At 35.7% G+C, this 23096-nt stretch overlaps 3 protein-coding genes across 5 annotated transcripts; 2 read left to right on the plus strand and 1 right to left on the minus strand.

Annotated features, from left to right (window-relative positions):
- The first annotated feature begins 2419 nt into the window (after positions 1–2419).
- Positions 2420–4260, plus strand: LOC132163947 (cytochrome P450 86A1). Its single transcript, XM_059574337.1, has one exon. The coding sequence runs from the start codon at positions 2428–2430 to the stop codon at positions 3964–3966; it is 1539 nt and encodes a 512-aa protein (XP_059430320.1). The 5' UTR covers positions 2420–2427; the 3' UTR covers positions 3967–4260.
- Positions 4261–7502: 3242 nt separating this feature from the next.
- Positions 7503–11101, plus strand: LOC132163647 (mediator-associated protein 2). 2 transcript variants are annotated; one of them, XM_059574016.1, is made up of 5 exons: positions 7503–7784; positions 8376–8791; positions 9241–9319; positions 9492–9572; positions 10453–11101. In XM_059574016.1, exons 2-5 carry the CDS (start codon positions 8660–8662, stop codon positions 10854–10856), a joined length of 696 nt encoding a protein of 231 aa, XP_059429999.1. In that variant the 5' UTR covers positions 7503–7784; positions 8376–8659; the 3' UTR covers positions 10857–11101. The 2 variants fall into 2 exon arrangements, with proteins under 2 accessions (XP_059429999.1, XP_059429998.1); XM_059574015.1 differs by having other exon boundaries at positions 8381–8791.
- Positions 11102–13003: 1902 nt separating this feature from the next.
- On the minus strand, positions 13004–17381 carry LOC132163511 (sodium-dependent phosphate transport protein 1, chloroplastic). Of its 2 annotated transcripts, XM_059573821.1 has the most exons (10): positions 16907–17381; positions 16539–16646; positions 16055–16210; positions 15588–15803; positions 15147–15356; positions 14688–14825; positions 14345–14446; positions 14130–14195; positions 13918–14002; positions 13004–13497 (listed from the first exon to the last, which is right to left on the minus strand). In XM_059573821.1, the coding sequence occupies exons 1-10, from the start codon at positions 17348–17350 to the stop codon at positions 13400–13402; spliced, it is 1623 nt and encodes a 540-aa protein (XP_059429804.1). In that variant the 5' UTR covers positions 17351–17381; the 3' UTR covers positions 13004–13399. The 2 variants fall into 2 exon arrangements, with proteins under 2 accessions (XP_059429804.1, XP_059429805.1); XM_059573822.1 differs by lacking the exon at positions 14688–14825.
- Positions 17382–23096: the final 5715 nt, after the last annotated feature.

The following is a 23096-nucleotide window of genomic DNA, read 5'->3' on the forward strand; positions in this document are numbered from 1 at the left end:
TTATGTGACAATGCACATAAGTCCTTGTCTCCTTGATTCACCCATGTTAAAAAAAATAAAAATTCAAGGGCTAGTAGACACTGCCATGTTAACCCAGTGAATTGAGGATGAGACGATGATGTAGTATATAGCATCTCTCTCTATATAGGGTACACAATTGCCTATTTAAATTAGTAATTTGAGGATTATTTATGTTAGGCTATGTGGAGCCTAGTTTGTGTCCGATCCGACTTGTACCTGACCTAGTTCAACATTGGAAGTGCTACGGTTTAAATAAGATTTTTTTTTTTTTTTTTCTAAGGCTTAATCCATGGAGCGGAGACTTGGGTCTATAGGCTCGAGCTGTTGCCCCTAGAAAATTATTTTTGGCTCGTTTCAGTGTTTTGACTCAGTTGTAGGTTGTATTTACAGTCGCTTCTGCCTTCTAATTTTAGGGTTTTGCATGAGTGACACCGCGCTCCTTGTATATTCATGCTTCCAATATTTGTTTCTCAAGAAAGAAAATGGTAAAATATTAATTTAAAGAATCAAATACTCCAGCTTTTTTTTGATTATTACTAACTTAAACTTTGAAATAAAATTATTTAACAACAGGCGGATTCGTTTTTGGTCAAAAGATTTGCTATGAAGATATAATATAATTAAAACTAGTATGAAAATCAATTTCAAAATTAATTGGAAACCACACTTGTAACAGCTTAATTAAGCACTGCATATATGATATTATTATAAATAAATAAATAAAAACTGATATTATAATTAAGGAAAGCCATCAGCCTTGATATGGTTGACGCCATGTGGCGTGAATTGGCCATACTCTTACAGACTATGGTTGTGGTGGTTGCATGTACGTAGCTGTAAATTTTATGGACATGGATGAACTGAAAAATAAATGGTAAAGAATAAATTTGCAGCAGAGGCTGGGTCTATTGGCTCGAGCCGCTGCCCCTAGAAAAATATTTTTGGCCCGTTTCAGTGTTTTGACTCAGTTGTAAGTGTTTTGAAAAATATATCGGCTTTTAACTGGTCTTTACCATCGTTGTAAATTTTAAATTGTTAGCAATCTGAACAATAAAATTATTAAAGATTTTTATCTATAAATTACAATAAAATTATAAAAAAGTAAAATAAATAAATAAAAAAGATTTTTATCTTTAAATATTAAGAACCGAAATTATCAATTATTAGACTGCTTGAATTTTGAACAATATAAAAGAAGATTCGACATTTAAACTGTTGAAGACAAGTGGGTTTGACACATTTTAATTTCTGTGAAATTTAAATCTTTATCTAAAAGGAAGAGAGAGTGGGAGGTCCTAAAGAAAAACAACAAAAAATAGAAAAAGTAGTGGGCTTCCCAACAATAAATCCAAACCAAAAACAACAGTACAAAAATACAAATAAATAACAGAAAAATAGAACATACAATTATTCTAGTTCTCTCAATATAGCCGCATGCATGTAGTGGTAACAAAAGCAAAATGGACATGAACTAAGATGAACATGGACACATGTAACACTAAAGGTATCTGAACCCTCACTTAGAAAGAACAACAATCACCAAACGGAGTCTAGTGAGAGGACATTTCGACAGCTTAATAAGAGAGAATCTTCTTGGGAAACTATTAAACTAAAAATCCTATACATTGGTTGGTGTGGATTAGCCTAAGAAAGGAGAAAGGAAGAATTTTTGGGCTTTCATTTCTTCACTACAAAGTTTCCTCCTCTCAGAACTACTCACTCAAAAGAGAGTCAATGTGCTTCATCTCTTTCATGAGGTCTTCTATGGTTTTTCCTTACATGGGTTCAAAGATTCATATATTCTCCTTTTTCCAGGTTTTGAAACAAACCCAATTTCTCATTTCGGGTATACCATCTCTAACTAATATCTCTCTCTCAAACATACAAAAAACTAGGCAAGCAAGAAAGCAGAGAAAAAACGAAAAAGATGGGTTGGAAAGCTGAAGTAGGTAAAAGCATACTTGCCCCTTCGTTGGACACACGCTATAAAGAAATTTAAGTCAAATTAAGAGCCAATAATTAACTTAATTACCATTACCGTGCAGGAAAATCAAATGCATTAATACAAAAGATTCGATCAATTGATCATTTTAATCTAATATATATGCTCGTTTTAATTCAAAAAAAAAAAAAAACATAGATAGATTACCTAATACATGAACGTGTCGGCTGCTGTTGTAAGGAAGAAAATATTTCGGGTTTTCTTTAATAAAAGACTTAAAGTCGGTTTTCGTGTGTATACTTAATTGATTACTCTCATGCATACTGTTCTATGTATCAACCCAACACCCAAAATTCCCAACAACTCCTCCTAAATCTTTCTCCTTATGTTTGGTGTATATATATATATGACATGTGGGACAATCTCTTTGTCGAAAACCAGTCTAATTAAGCTGAGCTCTACCAATGGAAAGCCTAGCTATTCTCTTCGCCATAGCAGCTGCTACATCAGCCTATCTCGTCTGGTTCTATCTCCTAGCCCGGAAGCTCACCGGTCCCAAGGTATGGCCTTTCGTTGGGAGCCTCCCGTCTCTCTTTCTGAACCGCTGGAGAATCCACGACTGGATGGCTAATAACCTTCGCGCCACCGGTGGTTCAGCTACCTACCAAACTTGCACCATCCCCATTCCTTTCGTGGCTCGCAAGCAAGGGTTTTTCACCGTCACGTGTCACCCCAAGAACATCGAGCACATTCTCCGGACCCGGTTCGATAACTACCCGAAAGGCCCGGACTGGCAGGCGGCTTTCCACGACCTGTTGGGCCAAGGGATCTTCAACAGCGACGGCGAGACGTGGCTCATACAGCGCAAAACGGCGGCGTTGGAGTTCACCACCCGGACTCTAAGGCAAGCCATGGCTCGCTGGGTGAACCGGACTATCAAGAACCGGCTCTGGTGCATTTTGGAGAAAGCAGCTAAAGACAACACGTCGGTGGACTTGCAGGACTTGTTGCTACGCTTGACGTTCGATAATATATGCGGGCTCACGTTCGGTAAAGACCCGGAAACGCTCTCTCCGGGTTTACCCGATAACCCGTTTGCCATGTCATTTGACACCGCCACCGAATCCACTCTCCAACGCCTTCTCTACCCGGGTTTCCTTTGGAGGTTGGAAAAGATTTTCTGTATCGGAACGGAGAGGAGATTGAAAGAAAGCCTTCAAGTCGTCGAAAACTACATGAACGATGCCATCACGGCGCGCAAGGAATCCCCGTCAGATGATTTACTCTCTCGCTTCATGAACAAACGTGACGTCGACGGAAAACCCTTCTCAATCTCCGTCCTCCAACGCATCGCTCTGAACTTCGTCCTCGCCGGACGCGACACATCGTCGGTGGCGCTGAGCTGGTTCTTCTGGCTCGTCATGCACTACCCGGAGGTCGAGGACAAGATCATCAAGGAGATATCAACGGTCCTGAATGACACACGTGGCGCCGACCACCAGAAATGGATCCAAGAGCCGTTGGTGTTCGACGAGGCCGACAGGTTGGTCTACCTGAAAGCCGCACTTGCAGAAACGCTGCGTTTGTTCCCGTCCGTGCCGGAGGACTTCAAGTACGTCGTGTCGGACGATGTTTTACCTGATGGCACGTTCGTACCGGCAGGTTCGACGGTCACGTATTCTATATATTCGGTTGGGAGGATGAAGAGCATATGGGGCGAGGACTGCATGGAGTTTAAACCGGACCGGTGGCTCTCGGCAGAAGGAGACCGGTTCGAACCGCCCAAAGATGGGTACAAGTTCGTGGCGTTCAATGCTGGACCGAGGACTTGTTTGGGGAAGGACTTGGCTTACCTGCAAATGAAGTCTGTGGCCTCGGCTGTGCTTTTGAGGTATCGGATATCGCCCGTTCCCGGTCATCGCGTGGAGCAGAAGATGTCTCTCACTCTGTTCATGAAGAATGGGCTCCACGTGTACTTGAATCCACGTCAGCTCTCTGTGTGAAAAAGGATGGGGGCAATATGGTGATTCAGTTGGTTATTTGTGAGGGCATAGTTGTCAATGTGGCAGGTAAAGGGAAAGGGTGTAATAGTCATTCAATTTGTTGTTTTGCTATGATATGTTACTTTAATTTTCCTTGTTTGTTGGGTTAGGTGAGTTGAATTCGAGTACAGTTTGCTCGTCTAAGTTGGAAGATTAATGTCTTCGTGACGTTCATATTCCATGTCAGTAGATATGGGTTTTCTTTTTTTTATATGTTTATCAATAAAATATACCACAAAGTTATTTTCTTTATTCTCTCCCCGTCATGTTAGGGTTGTACAATTTTTACAATATATATGAATTCCTTACAGATTAATATAATAGTTTATGTGACACTTATAAAAGCCAGCTCTTCTATTAGTTCGCTTAAGCAATCGTCTAATGCTCGTAATGAAATAAGGTTCCATTAGATGGCCCTAGCTAATGAGTACAATCCCAATGACTAATCCTACATTATGAAAAGGACGTAAATTTTCTTAAAATCAATCTAAAGAAAATATCCTCCAACCTATTTAAAATAGTGCAAGTATCTATAAACATTTAAAATGCACATTAAATTTAGTCTAAGTTAATAAAGTGTTATTAATGACGTTAAGAATTTAATGTGCCTTTTAAATATTTATAGACACTTGGCATTATTTTAAATGGGTTGGAGAATGTTTTCTTGAAACTGATTTAGAGGAAATTTTTGTCCGAATGAAAATGAGTAGCTCACCTAAAGTGAGTGGATTATAAAAGCATTTATTGATATTGTTAAAGTAATGGTTAATTAAGTTATTAAATCTACCTCTTCCCACCAGCTTAAGCTTTTAGGATAACTGGTAATTTAACATGGTATCAGAGCCAAAGGTCTTGGGATCGAACCTTGACTCCGTCAATTCATTCACATTTAATTAAATATTCTACGTATTTGGGCCACACGTGAGGGAGAATGTTAAAGTGATTAATTTAACAGATATTGATTCTTTATTATGTCTTTATAAGTAATTATAAAAAAACTTCAAATTAATTAGTCATTTTGAAGTGATAATGCAGATATTACTAAAAGATTTCTTAAGTTGTAATAATCATGTACGGTTTCTAAAATATGCCATAGTACTTGTATTTTATGAATGTGTCATTAAAAAAAAAAAAAAACTAGCTCTTGGTTACTATATGAAACTTAAATGATATAAGAACACGTAATTTATAATTATGTTCTACACACCTAGCTATGTGTACAAAACTAAAACTCGTTTAATTAATCAAAGATTAAATTATTTTGTTCATGTTGTATTAAAAAACTCAATAATATGTTTGCAATGAAGATAGAAAAAATTGAAGAGCTATATACTCAATATATATTAAACTATTGAATTAATACATTAGATTAATTCTAAGTATCATCAATTTTAAAAGAGAAAAAGATAGTACTTAACATTACTCTATCTTATGATATTATATTAGGATAATGTAGTAATTAAGTATGTCTGTAAATTAAAATACAAATTGTTTGAATGCCACGTCATTAGCCAAAATTTTACGTTAAAAAAACACGTGTCATCTACGGCTGCCCGCTTTTGAAGGGAGTGCATGGGCTCCATGCATGCGAGCTTCGGCTGATGGTACGGAAAAGTGGGCTGAAACAACAACGATGCTCGTAAATGTACGGAAACTGGTGGATGTTAGAATAGACCCAATGTCCGGAGGACAGTAAATAAACATGACTGGTCGTGAGCATATTCGAATTTGATTTGTATTAGGTTAGTTCGAGATTTGTTTATTTATTAATTAATAGAGTTTAAACAAAAATTTATATCCGTTTATTTGGTGAATCGAACTCATATATATAAACTAGACTCAATTTGTATAACTTTATTTTTATTACAATATTTTTAACTTTGTAGTCAAAAAGATAAAAAAAATAACTATCTTCATAACGTAATAGATATAGTTTGAATATACGTAATTCTGATTCTTGATATAAAATTGTAGATATATGTGTATTTATGTGTATATGTGTATGTATATATATAGATATTATAAGTTAAAATATTAAATTATTTAAGGTTGAAGTTAATTTATCTAATTACTCAAATATTAAATTATTTTTATTATATATATATACCCATCCCCCCATCCCTCCCCCTCCCCCCCTTCTTTTGATTTTTATGCACTTCTTTTTTTGTCTCCTGTTTTTGAGGTCCCCATTACCGGTTTGAGCATCGGCCATGCCACTCCCTCCACATTGTCAACTTGCTACCTCATCCGGTCGTCGCCTCTTCCTTTGCTCTAGTCGCCTTGGGGGTTTAGATTCGGTCTACTCTAAGCTAAATTTGTTCATTTCGGGCTTGCTAGGCCAACGACGCGCCTCTCCCTCGCCTTCTCCACCATCTCCACCACTTGTCGCCGCCCTCCTCGTTGCAACACTGCCACTATACGCTGACGTGGGAACTTCACTCTTTTGCATGTGCTCCACACATGCGGTTTTTGCTTCGCCTCCACCGATGTTGTCGTCTGCTGGTTTTGTTGTTTGTGTTTTTTTTTTTTTATGTATTTTATTTTATTTATTTTTGCATTTTCTTTATAACTTGTTTGAATAAGGACTGTCGTTATCCCCATATCTGGTCCAAACCCTTGGGTTATGGATGTGAACAGTATCTTAGCTTTTGGGTTAAGGATGATGAGTTTCGGCATGGGGTCTTCTACTCTCAGGGCTGAAGAATAAGAGCTACCTATGCATTGAATTGAGTCTGTCTGGAACAGATCTGTTGTTACAACTGAAGATTAGTTATGGGTTAGTGAATATTGATGTTATAGATAGGCCTTAAATGTTAAATTGTTATGTATGTATTTATGACTTGTAACCTCGTAACTTCAACTATGATTTTCTCAGAGCTTGTTCATAATGTAAGAGCTTTATGCTCGTGATCATTCATCAATTAATGAGACTGGAATGATTTCCCCTTTAAAAAAAAAAATAAAAATAAAAAAAAATCCAAGGGATGGCCATTTTTTTTTTCTTTTTAAATCCTTTTAATAAGAAAAAAATTAAAAAAATATTTTTTAATAAAAATTGAAATTTTTCATTTTTTTTTAAAATTTTTTAATAAAAATTTCATTTAAAAAAAAATTCGTTTAAAAAAATAAAAAATGTTCATTTTTTAAAACATAATTAAAAAAAATTCTTATAAAAATTTATGTTTCAAAAAAAATAAAAAAAAGTTCGAATAAAATTGCTTTTAAAAAAAATGGTTTTTTTTTTTTAAATTAAAATTTTCGTTTTCTAAAAAAAAAAATTTTATTTTTTATTTTTTAGAAATCTATAAGAGTATTTTTGTCTTATTGCTAGTAGTTTTGAGGTGTTAATGATATTGTCAAAGTTTGGGGGACATTGTCTTGGCGGTAGTTTGAGGGGTATGTGAACTTCTTCCAAAAATTTAATTGAAACTCAAAACGGCGTCGTTTTAGGCTTGAGTATAAACTACACTTTCATTTGAACCCTAATCTCTAACTCCTCACGCCTGCTACCCTCTCCACTCTCCAGTCTCCCGCGGCCCTGCCTTCGGCCTTTCTCTCTCATGCCGCTCGGCCGTCTCTCTCCGGCTGCCTCCCTCTCTCTCGCCTCCCGCGGCCGTCTATTGAATCTCTCTCTCGCTCTCTTGTTGAAAGCGGCACGCCGTTGTGTCTCTCTCTCATCTCCCGTCGTGTCCGGTGGCTTAACTTCACCGTCGTCTCCCTCGCTTTCTCGTTGCAAGCGGCAAGCCATCATATCTCTCTCCCGTCTCCCGTCTTTTCAGGTATAGATTTTTCGAGTTACTTCATTTTCTTTGATTTTTACTTTTTGAACTAATTGAGGGTTTAGATTTTTATTCTTTGATTTTGCATTTATTTTCGAGTTTGTCTTATTAGGATTTAGGAATACATAGGAATGAAAATGATAGATTTTTAATCTTTTACTCAACCTCGATCTGATTCACGCTACCTTGATTTTTCCTGCAAATAAATTTTCTTCTTTTGGATAAGCATTTGCTAATTGCTGTAATTATTCTTGAAATTTGTATTGCTGTTGGGCCCTTGTTTTTCTTCTCTGTTTGCGTCAGGTTTTGGTTGTTTAGGACCTTTAGGTCTGATGTATAGGCTGGGTGCATGGGGTGCATTCATTGGCTTCTTTTTTTTTTAGAAGATTGATTGTTGTTTTATTAAGTTTTTGTGCATCTTATATTCTTATTGCTTTCTTACTTGATATTACTTATTTGTGGTATTTTACTCTTTTATATTGATCATTATGTTTATTTTGTTCTTCTCTTTATCAGATTTTAACCTCTCTCAATGTCTTTTTCTTTGTTTCTCCCCGCACTTTGACAATTCATCTATTTTACTGTTTGAAGGACAGACCTTTGCTGACATAGTGTGAAGCCCAGTTCAAAACTGACCCAAAACGGAAGCCCAAGTTTGAGCCCAATTGAACTTGCTTCCAAACAAGCTTCTTATTCTCTTCTCCTTTCTCACGCACGCCGCTGTACCTCTCGCCTCTCTCAGCCTTTCAGCTCTCACGCCGCACGTTCTAGAGCTCGGAGAGCATAATCGGCCGTGATTTTCTTCCCAGGGGATCAGAACGTTGCTTTACTTTTTGGAAATACAGTTGGTTGTTTGTGACCTAAAGATTGAGGGAATGGATTCTGACGATGAACAAGGTTACAAACCTCTTCCAGAGTTTCAGTTAGAGGCCAAGGAACCACTCATCGATCTTAGTTCAACAGATTCCACAGAACTTTGGCTCATTCGTTTGCCACCTAGTAAACCGGTAAGTTTTATTCTTTCGTATATGCTGACACAGTTTTTAGGGTGGAAGACAAAAAAACGAAACCAACATGAAGCAAGGTTTTTAACAAACTGTAATTGCCATGTTACTGTTGTTGTTGTTTCACGTTGAAGAGAAAATTTTTAAACCTAGAATTAGTTGGAGGGTCAATGCCAATTTGTTTTGCAAAATTGTATTATGTGGTAAAGTGTGGTCTACCTGTCTTATTAACTCAAAAATAACTGGTTTGACATGAGGGAGCTCAATCCGAGCATAAAATAGTTGTCTGGGTTTGACTTCCATAGCATCAAAGATCTAACAGTGAAAAGATCTTATTTGAAAGTCACCTATCAAAAAAAGATCTTATTTGAAAGTCACTGGAAATTTGCCATTATAGTTGATGTTGCCATGGCAAGTCTTTAAGTTTATCAATTGATCTATGGGTATTGCAGCTTCCTGGAGTGGATGGGCAGGAAATGTCACTCCAGCTTCATCAAGATGGACAGTCGGGGAGTTTTGACAATTCATCGGGTAAATATGAATTATCTATGTCAGTACATGGGGGAAACTCTAGTCTCAGCACCCAAGTTTTTCTTGTGTTAGCTATTCTAGCATCTCATGTAGCTTGATTTAAATGTAACTTACTGCTTACAGCAAATGATTTGTCAGAACTATTTTTATTCAGTGTTGTGCATTGTGACAGGAAAAGTCTGTGATCTCAGTTTTGTGGCTCAAGAGTCGAATGCAACAGTTTTTCTTAATTCTGCATCAGATTCAAAAATTGGTATGCTTGTAAATAAGCATCTTTCCTTTCTTTTTTCCTCATCTTTCTTATATCTTTCAAGCTTCATCCAGTGTTAACCCATATGAATTAAGTTGAATCAGTAGTTTTTATATTTCTATCTTATTTGTGTTGATATCCATGTGTTTTAGTCAATTCATTTGGGTGTGTTATTTCAATAATGTAAACTTTTCAGATGAGGTTGTCCATTGGGATCCATTTTGGCCATTGTTCCTTCTGCCTGACAGCTTATGAAGTGTTTTTTTTAATGAATGCTTAAGTAAGCATTAAAAGTCATTGAAGAGAAAAAGAAGTGCCTGAGAGGAATTGTCCTAGTTTAGTTCATTTGGTTTCTATTTTGAAGTTTGATATCTTTAGGATTTTTCCTCTATATTCTGCCTTGTTCTTTGTTTCATTGTATCATCCTCCAAAGTATTTACCTAGCAAAGAAAAATTAATAAATGAATACATGGTTATTTTTACTTTTCCAATCTAGCAACTCATCTAGTCATTTGTGCCATACTGAGACCTCTGTTCATAAGTCTGATATTTAATTATCTGTAATCCTCATATGGTTCATAGTTAGATTCTGAAATCATATATTTATTTAGGAATTTATACAATCAAAGTTATCCATGCTTCTCACTTTGAAGGATTGTTTTTGGTGTTTGATCCAGTGAAGTTTCATCACCAACATCTAGTTTGTATGTCTTTCATTTGTCACGTGATCAGTTGACCCATAGATGAGATCAATTCTGTCTGTGTAGCATGATCGTTTGAATAGGTTATCACTATTATTGTTGCCTTTATTATTGGTGTTGTTCCTATTGTTGATGTCTAAGCTTTCGTGCACTCATATGATTTAATATATATGCGTTTGCAGTTGGGAAGATTTCACGTCTCGTTAACCTTATCTATCATCCAGAGCCTGATGAAATTAAAAAACCCAATCCCATCAATTTGAGACATTTTCAGAAATCCAGGGGGCTGTCACTGACAAATTCTTCGCCACAATTTTCTATGCAAAGTACTATGCTGAGAGGGTCACAATTGACAAGTGGACATCCTTCCTCACATAGTAGCAGACAAAGAAGTTCCTTATCGGAAGTTGGGGAGCCATCAAAGACTCCAAAACGAAGACGTGTGCACAATTCCCCTGTTTCTATGGAGCGCTCTCAGCAAGACTCAGGACGAGGTCATAGTGCAATTACTTCATCAGGGGGGTCCTCTGGGCGTTCCCATCACCACAAATCAAAGAAGACAAAGATTGTTAAAAATGAAGAGTAAGGTGCCCTCCCTGCCTTTCTTCAGTAGTTAATTATCTCTTCCCCAACTATGCAAAATCTTTCTTTTTTTTTTTTTGGTAAGGAGAGGTGCTAGATCATCACTGCTGCTTTTGCAACAGGATTTACAAATTTTCTAGTTCATTATGTATTCTTGGAATGCGGGCTTTTGAATCGTTAAGAAAATTGATGGAAACGCTGGTATGAGAGAAATGAAATATTTTCTGCTCCTTTTATTTCCTTGTTTGATTTTTGGCTCATGTTATGTACTGGAAATATTTTCTGCTCTTTTATGGCTATCAACATTGATTGTCAAAATGCAGCACAAATAGGAAGAAGTAGGAAAGCTCATTATTTGTTCTTTCTATTTCAAATTTTATACCTGAAAAGAAATGGGTATTAAGTATTCATCTTTCCAAGCACCCTCCCTATATATTCTCTAAATTTTTTTAAAAAAAAAAGAAAAAGAAGAAAAAAAGATTTATTTTATGATTCAAATTTAGATTTGTTGCATGTAATTCTAGTGGTTCTTCCCGCACGGACAAGAAAGTGGAGATGTGGAAAGTCTACTTTCCTTCATCACTAGAATACAGGATACACTGTAAATAAGAATATCGATGTTAAACAAAGGGCATAAAATCAACCACTTAAAGCTTAATACGGGGAAAAAGAAAAAGGAAAATTGCAGCCCAATAAAGCATGGGTCTACGTTGCGACTTTGTTTAATGTTTACTGTGTGCAGAGAGAATATTTTTTAAAACAATTTGTAGGGGCCATTTAACAATAAAAAATAAAATAATAAAAAATAAAAAATAATTTTTTTAAAAAAAAGGCCTAAAATCTTCCTTATACATTAAAACTTGTTAAAGAATTTGGAGGGGTCACGGCCCATACAAGCCTCCATGTGGATCTTAAAGAGTGAAATGTCCAATGTATTCCGGGAATTCTTTTTTTTTTTTTTTTTTGGTCCTGAGCGTCTTCCTTCTTCGGCTAACGTAGAAGATTGAAGACTCAATACACCAAAATAAAAAATAAAAAATTGAAGACTAAGAGCTTTCATTTGATACCGTGATAACTGATAAATCACTAATATCAAAAGCTTAAACTAATAAGAAATTATTGATTTAATCATTGAAGGGACCCCCTAGGGTTTGGACACTTTATTTTTCCCCCTTTAGGTTTTGATTTGTATTACAAGAGATACCTGTGGTTTTGATAAAGACCAAATTGGTCATTCCATTCATTAACCGTTAGTTGACTTAACGGAAGTTCACGTCACTGACACCTGACATAAGTGGCCATGTCATCAGTGATGATGTGACCACCTAATTAATGAAAGTTTAATTTTTAAATTGGGCATAGACAACCTCAAGAATCATATATATATATATATATATATATATATATATATATATATAACTGCAGGCTATGAAGTTTGGACTTATCGATGACGTGTTAGAAATGGAATGTTATTGGACTCTAGCCCAGCCCAATTGGTCGGATTCTAGAGGCTTCTCTCTGGCCTGCCCGTTCGAAAGCAAAGAGTTGATTCATAAAAAAAAGCCTTTAATGAAATTAGGTTTGAATGAAATGTTCATTTCAATTGTCTTTTTCGTGAGTTGTCTTAATCTAATATCTGTAACTAAATCTAATCCTCTAAATTTGAAACTAAGAAGACAAAAACAATGAATTGGGAATGAGAAGCAAAGTGAGTATGTTCAAAGTCATTCATCTATACGTTAGGAAATCCTTTGAAACTGGGTTCCAGTTGAAAGACTTCCTAAAATATACATTCTTGGTGTAGACAGCTTTACTTCTAGACTTTCAAATGTTGACTCGTCAACAGACTCCTCTCTCTCTCTCTCTCTCAGTCTCGGTCTCAGTCTCACTGACCCACTGGGTCTAAGCCACTTATGCCATGTGTCAAATTTTAATTGGTCCACATGGTAGTGGCGTGGACTTCCGTTAAGTCAACTAACGGTCAATGGATGGAAGGACCAATTTGGTCTTTATCAAAACCACAAGTACCTCCTGTGATACAAATCAAAACTTAGGAAAAAAAAAAAAAAGTATCAAAACCCTAAGAGGTTTTTAGTATTTAACACATCATTTAATTAATATTCTAACAATGATAAAAGAAATAGAGGAATAGCATCAGAAGAAGAGATTGGGGAAACAATATTATTGAAATTATGAGTGCAACACAATCACAAAATTGGTGTGTGTTGATTTGAATACAACATTTACAGGCTGTGTCTGGTGTAAATTTACGTATGTATCCTTCCTCTGTTCAGATGGCATCGAAGTGTTCAAGAGATGGGGGGGGCATTCACTCTGCTAAACTCAAGCTCCATGCCCCATGTGGAAAAGAATTCTGCAAATGATCTTCAAGCATAAGAATGAATACCCATTACAATGATCTTGCTCTTCTCAAATTTGATCTCTTTGTTTTTTTCCAACATTCCTTGCAGTTGAACTCTTGTATATTATACATTAGCTCAGGAGTTGAAGTGCTGCATATGAAGAATCAGATCAAATATCTTTAGTTTAATCCAATATCTTCTCCCCAGTTGAGAAAAGGTTCCAAACTACAGTGCCAACCAAGTAGAGCCCCACAGAGACCTTGAAAACATCGTCCCATGAGCCTGAGAAATTGTGGGTGAGAAGAATCAGTTTGTTGTCTCAAATAACAAACAACACAAGAGCAGTGAGCATAATAAGACCATGACCACAAGAATAGCAGGTGGAAGACAAGTAAGGGGTAGGAGTTTGGTAACCGCCTAAAGAAAGAACATCAGCAGTGTAGAGCTGTCTGTCCTCATTGGGAAATTGAATGTTTAGAATACTATCATTTTTCACACTCCTTGGGAGTCTTCACCAACTAAATTTAGGTATAGCTAAGTTTTGGAAGAGATAGTTAAAAGGATGCTGTTCTTGTTAAATTATTATTTATACCCAAAAACTCAAGTGGATAGAAAACGATAAATTTAATCACTTATTTTTGGGTACCAAGAACCAATATTTGCTTCAAAGTTGCTAAAAAAGTGCAAGAGAGAAGTTCTAACCATGTTGCAAGATGTAGCCTGTTGCTGCTGTTCCCAAAACACCTGCCAGTACCCCAGCAGTATTGGATAGACCAAGCAATACACCCTGAGGAAATAATGGAAAATAAAAAATAAAACCCACTTAACTTTTCCCTAGTCTTCACAGTAATTCCATGAATGAAAGCACATGTAAACAAAATCTAGGACTAAAGAGTTAATAATACAATACTCACAGAATATCGAGGGGCAATATCTTGGTGGTTTGAATATAGACCAGACTGTGAGAATGCATCAGTACCCTATTGAAGAAAAGAAGTTAATGTTGATTAGGATGATCTTATAGCTTGTAGATGTGAAGCTAAAGAGAACACAAAAACAAGAAAATAATAAATGTGGTAAATTTGTGGAATTTAATCCTTTCTGTTTAAACGTGTAGTAAGAAGCAAACCTGGCTGCACGCCATGCACAAAACAGCCATTTGAGGAGAATTAACATGGCTCAACTGAGTTAGGAAGAATGCAGGACCAAGAAAGCCAATTGTTTGCATGATCTGCAGGGAATAAATGTAACATACTTTATTAGCAGTACAGAATAGTGAACCAAGAAAGTTTACTAAAGGTTACAGCAAAGCAAAGTGGGAAGATGACTTAAACTGGCAAATTATTTGAAATCTGTAATAAGTAAACCAGTTCTTTTCCCTTTTTAAATCTCAATAGAATGTGATTTCCATAGAAAATTGAATTGGCACTTGAGAAACTTTAAGATTTAAGTATAAGCAAAATGATTGCTACCTTGCGAACCGTTGTCACAGATAAACCTTTGCTAACAAGTGTATCTGCAATCCACCCTCCAAGATTTGCAGAAAATGCCATTGTAAGCCAAGGCAAAACACAAAAAAGCCCGGATTCTGTAAGATCGAACTTCAGGACCTAGGGAGTTGTCAGAGAAAACGTATTTACTCTGTCAATACGATGAATGCAAGCAACAGCACCTCTTCTCTAAGATGCCAATAAGATTATACAGTTTTGCAGATTTTGCAGCCCAAAGAGCCATCAGAATTTAACAAAAAAATGGCAATTAAGTAGGAACCCATAGGTTTAAGCATTTATGTTGACACACCACAAGATGGTAAAGCTGAAAATTAAAATATTCCACACAAGAAAATTGTTGGAGAAACTAGTAAACTTGATATCTTCCAACAGCCCCCCACAATTAAAGGAGTCTAAATTGCAAGAAGTGTAAAGACTTACTTGGTTATAGTACGTTGGCATCCATGTTAGAAGAATAAATGTACCCCAATTGTGACAGAAGTGAGAGACTATTAGGGCCCATACAGGTGCTTTTGACAAAAGTTGTCTCCAAGGTATGGTTTTAACAGGTTCGTTGGAAACACTGTTGCTAAGGATCAGCTTTTTTTCTTCGGGCCGCAGCTCAGGATCCTCAAGAGGAGAACTATGTGCCTACAACAACAATTCCCGGAAGAAGAGAAGAACAGGTGAGGTGACATAAGTATATCTGAGATTTCAATTCTCAAAGATATTTAAAAAACAAAAGCTAAAAATTGAACTTGTGATCCAAAAAGTTCGAAGTATTAGGAATAAATTACAACTACTGAAACTTTGTAATGGTAAAATCTATCCAAAAAGCAACATGTTAATCTGTAATGCTTCCATAAATGCTGCAAACATTACCTTACTTAGCCACACAGCAACCCAAACTGTTCCTAGAGAACCGAAGGAGTAGAAGACTGATGGCCATCCATATTGATGGATTAAAAAAGGTGAAAAGGCCAGGCCAGTGACTGATCCAAGGTACATCCCACTGTACACCAATGCTAATGATCTACTTCTCTCTGCTACAGGAATCCATCTTGACAAAATATTATTCATGGCAGGCATAGCAACACCCTGAAAGAGAACCAAATTACTGAGACATGTTTGACAAGATAATCTTATCGTTAAATATGATACATCTGCCTGATAAGATAAATCAAATCTCTAATGACATAATGTAGGAACTTATTAAATTAGTCACTAACTTATTCAAGACAAGTGTTAAAACATAGTACATTAGTCATCACCTCATGGGATAAAAGCATATTACAACATTCTCTTTCCAAAAAAAATTGATTTTACAAGATAATTAGAATAGCACCAACCTCACCGATCCCCATGAAAGCACGAACAACAAGCAAGAAAGGCAACCCTAATTTAGCAGCAACGGGAGTGAGAACTGTAGCAATCGACCACCAAACTACACCAAATCCCAGGACAGCCTTTCCACCTACTGTGTCTGCCCATATGCCACCAGCAACCTTCACTCAAAGTTACAAAGTTAAAATGAGACCGTTTATCCCAAAAGGTTAAGTTGATGCAAAATATTTAACTGAAATTGATGGTTATACAAGATTCAAATTCAAGACTTCTGCGCTAATATAATGTTAAATCAAAGATCATCTCAAAAGCTTAAGTCATATAAATGATGAAATTAATCATTTAAATAATACTTTAGCATCTTCCATCCACATGATCATAGGTAATAACTTTTTCCTTTCATGAACAAAGAAAGTTCAACACATGGGACTAATAACCATATTACTATAGAGTAATAGACTAGATTAAGACAAGGCTGCATTAACAAACCTGAGTAAGGAGGTAGCCCCAGAAAAACGAAGACTGTATCAAACCAACTGTTGATGGGTTCCAATTGTACTCTGCTGACATTGGAAGTATGGCAATGCTCATATTCACCTGTCAAACATAATCTGTTCAAAGTTTCTCACCACCCAAAGACTCAAACTTCTTTAACGGCTACTTTAACTGTATAACGATAGTGATTAACAGAAATAACCGAAACCAACATTGTATTCCTATTATTATTACTTCTCATAACTAGCATTGAAACATGACAATTTCCTAAGCTTCATTTTGAACATAACAATTAACACACACACACAAAAGAAAAGAAAAGAACAAAAAAAAAAAAAAACTGAGAAACAAAAGCTGCTTACTCTATCCATATTGCAGAGTAGGAACGCCGAGAAACACAAAACGACAATGACCCATCGTTTTGGAAACTGTTCCCGCCAGGAAACTGAGCTCTCCAACTTTTCCTCTTCCCCCAGAACGACACCGTCCAGGGCCTCCTCAAACTTAACAGAATCCGGAACCGAGTCGGATACATCGTAAGTCTCGGATTTGACATCGGCCCACACTTTCCCGGAGCTTCTTCGTGCCGAGACCCGAAAGACAGAGTAACGTTGTTCTTCGGGGGAGGAGGAGGAGGAGGAGAAACGGACCCGAATCAGTAAAGGAAACGGGCACCTGGGTTTGGAATGGGAATCGGAACCGGGAATTTTCTTTCGAACCGAAATATCAGGAGGTGCTTTGGGCGTGAGGGATAGAGAGTAGAGCAGAGCTCTGGCGCTCATGGCGTTAGAAAGTGAACAGTTCATTGCAGAGAAAAGAGTTAAAAAAGAAAGGATTTTTAAAAGGGTGAGGAAAGATTTTGGGAGAGAAGTGGAGGGGATATTTATGGGCATTGGTTCTGGTTTTGACACGTGGAGGTTGCTTGCAGGAGATTGGACTGAGAAGAGTAAAGGGAATTCGTTTGATAAAACTTCACGGAACTTAACAGAAAACAGAATCCGTCAAGATAGTATTCAATTCTTTTTTTTCCTTTTTTTTTTTAAAGAAAAAAAATCATATTTAACCTTTAGTTTATTTTTTATCTAATTTGTTTTCTAATTTCAATAATATAATTTTTAGGTTTTGTCCAAATTTTATAGGGTCACTTTCCTATCAAAATTACGGATGTCATATGTAACGTGTATCTCAATTAACACGCCAGTGTTCATATCAGCATTAAGCACTAAGGTATTTATATATATTTTAAAAAAAACTTAACTCCATAAACAAAAACCCACGTCTTAATCATTATAATTTTTTGGATTTATAACATTAGAGGAAAAATTGTTAATTTTGATGTTGACATGGAAATGCTAACATTAATACTGAGCGCTGACATAGGCTTTGGCGTATCAAATGAGACACACTTGATAGATGAAATATGTTAATTTTAACTTTAAGGGTAAAGTGATGAATAGTCAACTTTAAAATTTGGACAAAACCTAAAAATTTTAAGACAGAGTTTTTCTTCAAATTGGGTTGGAGGAACTTCCTTCAACACAATCTATAAAATGACGTGTGTTCCTTTTTTAATAACATATGAGATGCACATACGTTTTTAATATTATTTATTCCAACTTTGTCATTGTTATTAAAAAAAAAACATGTGTATCTCACATTTTCAAATGACATGTCATTTTTATAGACTGAATTAGAAAAGTTTTTCTAACCCAATTTAGCAAAAAAACTCTATCAAAAATTTTATACTTGAAATTAAAAACTTACTGATTATATTCAAATAGGAGGAAAACTATATGATTTTTTTTATTTTTTATTTTCCTACCGGGTTGTGGAACACATGATTGGGCTGGCCTGTGGGTAGTCGATGTCACCATAAAAGACAGAGTATCATAGCCCAACTTCCCACCACAAGAGACTGGATTGGCCGCGCATTTGTAACTTCAAGCCCTTTTCTCTCTTGATTGAGCCCAAAATTTGTCAGAAAGGGTACTTGTGATTTTTCAGTTGACCTTTTCAGTTCCGATAAATGTTAAACGTCAATATTTTTCTCATATTTGACCTATCTTATCTTACAAATTAATTATTAAATTTGTGAACTTATATGGACTCTCACATAAGTTAATGATGGACCTCATAAATTTAACAGTTAATCTATTTAATTTGTAAGATAATATGAACCAAATATAAAGAATTTATTGACCCATAACATTTTTCGTCAGTCTTTTGTCTATGTTTCGTCCAAAACTTTAATAACCTACCACATCACAGCAACGTCTGTCACGTACGATTTTAAATCGTGTGTTTTTAAAATTATACTTCTTGCAAGTTACATGAAATTAAAAATTAGCAATGTACCTCTTTAATGTTTCAAAAAATTTTAATTCGGATTCTCCATTACTAATTTCTGTCTAATTGGATGGAAATAAATTTTTTTTTAAAAATAAAAATAAAAAAATTGAGGGTAATTATGTAATTTCATAGATTTCCGTCCAATTTGATGGAAATTAGTAACGAAATGTTTGAATTGAAAATTTTTAAAACATTAGGGAGATACATTGCCAAATTTTAAACATTAGAGTTCAAATTTAAAAATTCATAAAACTTCAGAGGATAAAATAAATTTAACCCTATATTTTACTTTTTTTCAAATCAAACGTAAGACATTTTTCGCTATTTTGTTTAAAAACACTTTTTTAGCCAGCAAAATTGTGGGACTAAACACAATCTAAAATAAAAGGATAAATAAAACCCATTAAGCATAACATCGTCAGTACTTTCTTCTTCTGTTTTTTTGTCTGAGCATAACATATATAATTAATTAGTACTTTAGTAACAACATCATATAGACACAACATTAGATTAATTATTATGTTTCTTTTCTTTTCTTTTCTTTTCTTTTGAAAATAAGTTATATTTCTTATCTAAAGCTATTGCTATAATTGTTCGAATAATGTGGATGGCCCAATAATTTGTTACCCGAATAATTACCCGGAACTATCTTGAGGTTCACTCAACCTACAATCAGTCCCCCCCGCCGTACAAGTACTGGCCTGAGCTGCGGTGGAACATTTCAGACGATCATTACGTCGTTTCAGAAAATACCAATAATAATTGCTACTTGCTCCCCACGATGGACCCCATTTCTTTGGCGGACTCTAAATTATTCAAACTTCCAACTTCCAGCCTTTTAATGGAACCCTATGGAAATGGGGGGGCCGGCCGGGACTCCCTTCAAAACCGGGGCAGCCTCTTTCCCCTAGGGCAGATGACATGTGGCCTTTCTCTTCTCTTTTACTAATAAAAATGGCTTAAGCATTCACACAATTGGTATTTTATTTTAATTTATCACTTACTTACATTGTCTTTGTCGAAAAATAATCCTACATTGCAGATAGACAAGACTTTAGACATATTTATAAATAATGGACAACCCTCTCTTGTAAAACTGATTTTATGAGATGAGTTAGGCTTACAAATTTCTTCATGGTATAATTGGTATTAGAGCCTATCATAGGACAAATGGAGCCCACATTACTTACTCGTAACAAGGATCAAGAAAAATACCGGCATGCACGTGAGGGAAGCTGTTGAGAAATAATCTCACATTACTTGTGGACAAGACCTTGGGTATGTTTATAAAGAATTGGCATCTCTCTCTTGTAAAACCAATTTTATTAGATGAGTTAGACCCACGAATTTCTCCAGTCTTAATATAATATCGTACTATATTGAGTATATAATCTTCATTTTTTTTTTTTTTAATTTTCATGCAAAATAATAAACAAAATACATATTATTGAGTTTTTAAATATTATATGAATAAAATAATTTAATCTTTGATTAATTTAAAATGCTTTTGCACAAGTATAATACGAAAAGCTATATATAGATGGTGGCCAGCAATCCAGGGAACAGTTAATTATTGATCAGAAAGAGAGAAGGAAACAGAATAAGAGAAATGTTAATGCTCATGATCATTAGAACTAGCTTCATGCTTTCCTTTCCCCCATGCCCAATTAAATTAATATACGCATGTCCATCAACAAATATTACTTATAAAATCATTTTGAAAAATAATTAGAAAAAGACATGCTTTGCGCTGTGACATCACATCATTTGCTGAAAAACAAAATCAATAGTACACAAATGTGTGTCATTTCTCCGTCGTCTCCTCCTCCTCCTCTTCCGTCTCTTTGTAGACGATGGTACTTTTGTTTGCTTATGCAGAGTGGTAGATCCAAATCCGATGTCCCTTAACCTTCAATAAAACGCCTTCCTTCCTAGATATCGAAATAGAGCTCATCTTTAATAGCTTCGGTAAAATCAATCTCAATACAACATTTCTTGCTATGGTTATCAAATATTCTTATCGCTGCAATAGAAATATCTCCAATTAGCTTATAATTTGGACGGCCTAAAAAACTGTCATTTTCGACGACTCCTTTCTTAAACTGCATGCCGATAAGTTATTATCGATAGTGTCATTTATTTGATTCTTTCTCGTATTTTCTTTATTGAATCACAAACTTTTTTATTGATATATTTATTTATCTACTTGCTTTTCCTAAAGAGACTGCTGAACAGTATAAAACACTGTCGGCTGCTTTCTTCTATGTGGTGGTAGCTGGTGGGAGAAAAAAAAAAAACAAAAACAAAGGGAGAGAGAGAAAACAGAGGAAAGCTTAAAAGGGTGTCCCAGGAGAAAAGAACCAGAGCTTCTTTTACCACTCTGTTTATCATGTGATGTGAACGTTTACTTCATCTTCAAGAGTCAACATTAATGTCGTCAAAGTCAATTTCATTGAAAGGCAACAGAATAATAATATGCTTGCTTTACCAAATTATTCTTTCTTTTTTCTTTGTCTTTGTTTTCTTTTCTTTTTTTCTTTTTTATGGGCTGACAGTTCGTCCTAGGTGGAAATTAAGAAAAACAAAACAAAAACTTATAATGGATCAATGTTTTGTTGTATACAAATTCTTATATAATAACTTCAGAACCTGAATTGATATATTACTAAGTATCCACCCGATTAGCTCTGGGGCAAGAATACAGACTTACGCCTGTTAGAATGTTCTGATCCCTACTTTGATATTATGATAAAATAATGAAGATATATAGAAACGAAAGAATAATAGAGAGCGAAACCACACAATGGATTACATTGTATTGATATTTTATTCTAATAATGATAATGAATACAGAGGCTTCTATTTATAGAGAGGCAAATAACCTAATAGACTAAGAAAAGATAAACCTAATAAACTAATAATACCTAAGGAAGTAAATAACTCTAATATAATATTCTTAACACCAAACAATTACGCCCTAAACTTTGGGCGGCCCCAATGGGCCAAGTGAGATAATCAGCCAATTACCCACATCACAATGAGGGCGGTGTGACACATAGGATAGCATCCTCGCCACGTCATATTCCAACCATCACGTTATTTTCTACAAAAAAATAACTTACCAGCAAGCAAGTAGCACTACACAACGACTGATTACGGTTGCAGCATGTTAAGAGGCAAGAAATTCGACGCTATAGGTCTTCAAGAGGTAGTTCAATCGGCTGGGTCCACACTTTATGAAGTGGAGATCATTAGTTCGAATCTCCCTCCCCTCTTTTGTGCGAACATGTAAAAAAAAAAAAAATTCGACGCCACTGCTCTACCAGAATCGTGCCTCACCAACAAGCGGCGCTCAGTAGAATACATATCTCACCGGAGGATGCGAATCAGATAAACTTGAAAATTTGGTAAATTTTACCTATTCACATAAAAGAGAGGATCTATAATGCAGTGAAAGTTGTTTACCTTATATATTATATTAAACACAGTGAGCATGAATCGCATGATTAGAAGTAAGGTTAAATAATTTAACGAACGGGAGACACGGAGGGATCATCAGGATTTTTATCGGCCGAGGAGAAGATCATAGTGGGCCCCACCCACAGAAAAAGCCAGACATCTCCTTATTCTCGGGTGGCCTACATTGAATTGTTTGGTGGGATATCGATCATCCAATATGTCGCGACTCGCGAGATCATTCTGCCCATTAAGAAAATATCGTGAGGCGAAGGAGAAAATATGGAACATCCTCAAAATAGCAATTATCACAAGCTTTTACTTGTAAAAAAAACAGGTAGAGAACGGATGAAGATGATGTCTCCGCTTAATTGGCCACTGGCTATGGCTTGTGAACGTGATGTTTGTATAGCTTGTCTTGTAACCGATCGACATGGTTGAGTACCATGAAGAATCACTCACATAGACACCCTAGCTAGCTTGCTATGCTATTTATGTGATAATTACAACATTGATGAGCCGTATTAGTAGAGTGTATGGATGGAAGGAGGGGCGGAGCTAGAATTTTAGGTTTGGAGGGGCAAATAAAAAAAAAAAAATTATGGGAGAGGGGCAAAGCTACACCTAGATCCGCCCCTAGATGGAAAGGATATAAATAAGGGAGACCAACATTATTTTTTTCCAAATTAGGTTGGATATATATAAAATAGCTTATTAAATTGACATATATGCCTTTGAATCATGTAA

The sequence above is a fragment of the Corylus avellana genome, chromosome ca10 (genome assembly GCF_901000735.1).
Source record: "Corylus avellana chromosome ca10, CavTom2PMs-1.0".
Lineage (NCBI taxonomy): Eukaryota > Viridiplantae > Streptophyta > Magnoliopsida > Fagales > Betulaceae > Corylus > Corylus avellana.

What these genes read in the sequence shown, in the direction of transcription:
- LOC132163647 (XM_059574016.1), top strand. Translation starts at nt 8,660, where the DNA reads ATGGATTCTGACGATGAACAAGGTTACAAACCTCTTCCAGAGTTTCAG. An exon ending in GAGTTTTGACAATTCATCGG is followed by an intron (nt 9,320 to 9,491) that starts GTAAATATGAAT and finishes GCATTGTGACAG; the next exon opens with GAAAAGTCTGTGATCTCAGT. An exon ending in TGCATCAGATTCAAAAATTG is followed by an intron (nt 9,573 to 10,452) that starts GTATGCTTGTAA and finishes ATGCGTTTGCAG; the next exon opens with TTGGGAAGATTTCACGTCTC.
- LOC132163947 (XM_059574337.1), top strand. Translation starts at nt 2,428, where the DNA reads ATGGAAAGCCTAGCTATTCTCTTCGCCATAGCAGCTGCTACATCAGCC.
- LOC132163511 (XM_059573821.1), bottom strand. Translation starts at nt 17,350, where the DNA reads ATGAACTGTTCACTTTCTAACGCCATGAGCGCCAGAGCTCTGCTCTAC. An exon ending in TACTCTGCAATATGGATAGA is followed by an intron (nt 16,647 to 16,906) that starts GTAAGCAGCTTT and finishes TATGTTTGACAG; the next exon opens with GTGAATATGAGCATTGCCAT. An exon ending in ATATTGCCCCTCGATATTCT is followed by an intron (nt 14,003 to 14,129) that starts GTGAGTATTGTA and finishes TTATTTCCTCAG; the next exon opens with GGTGTATTGCTTGGTCTATC.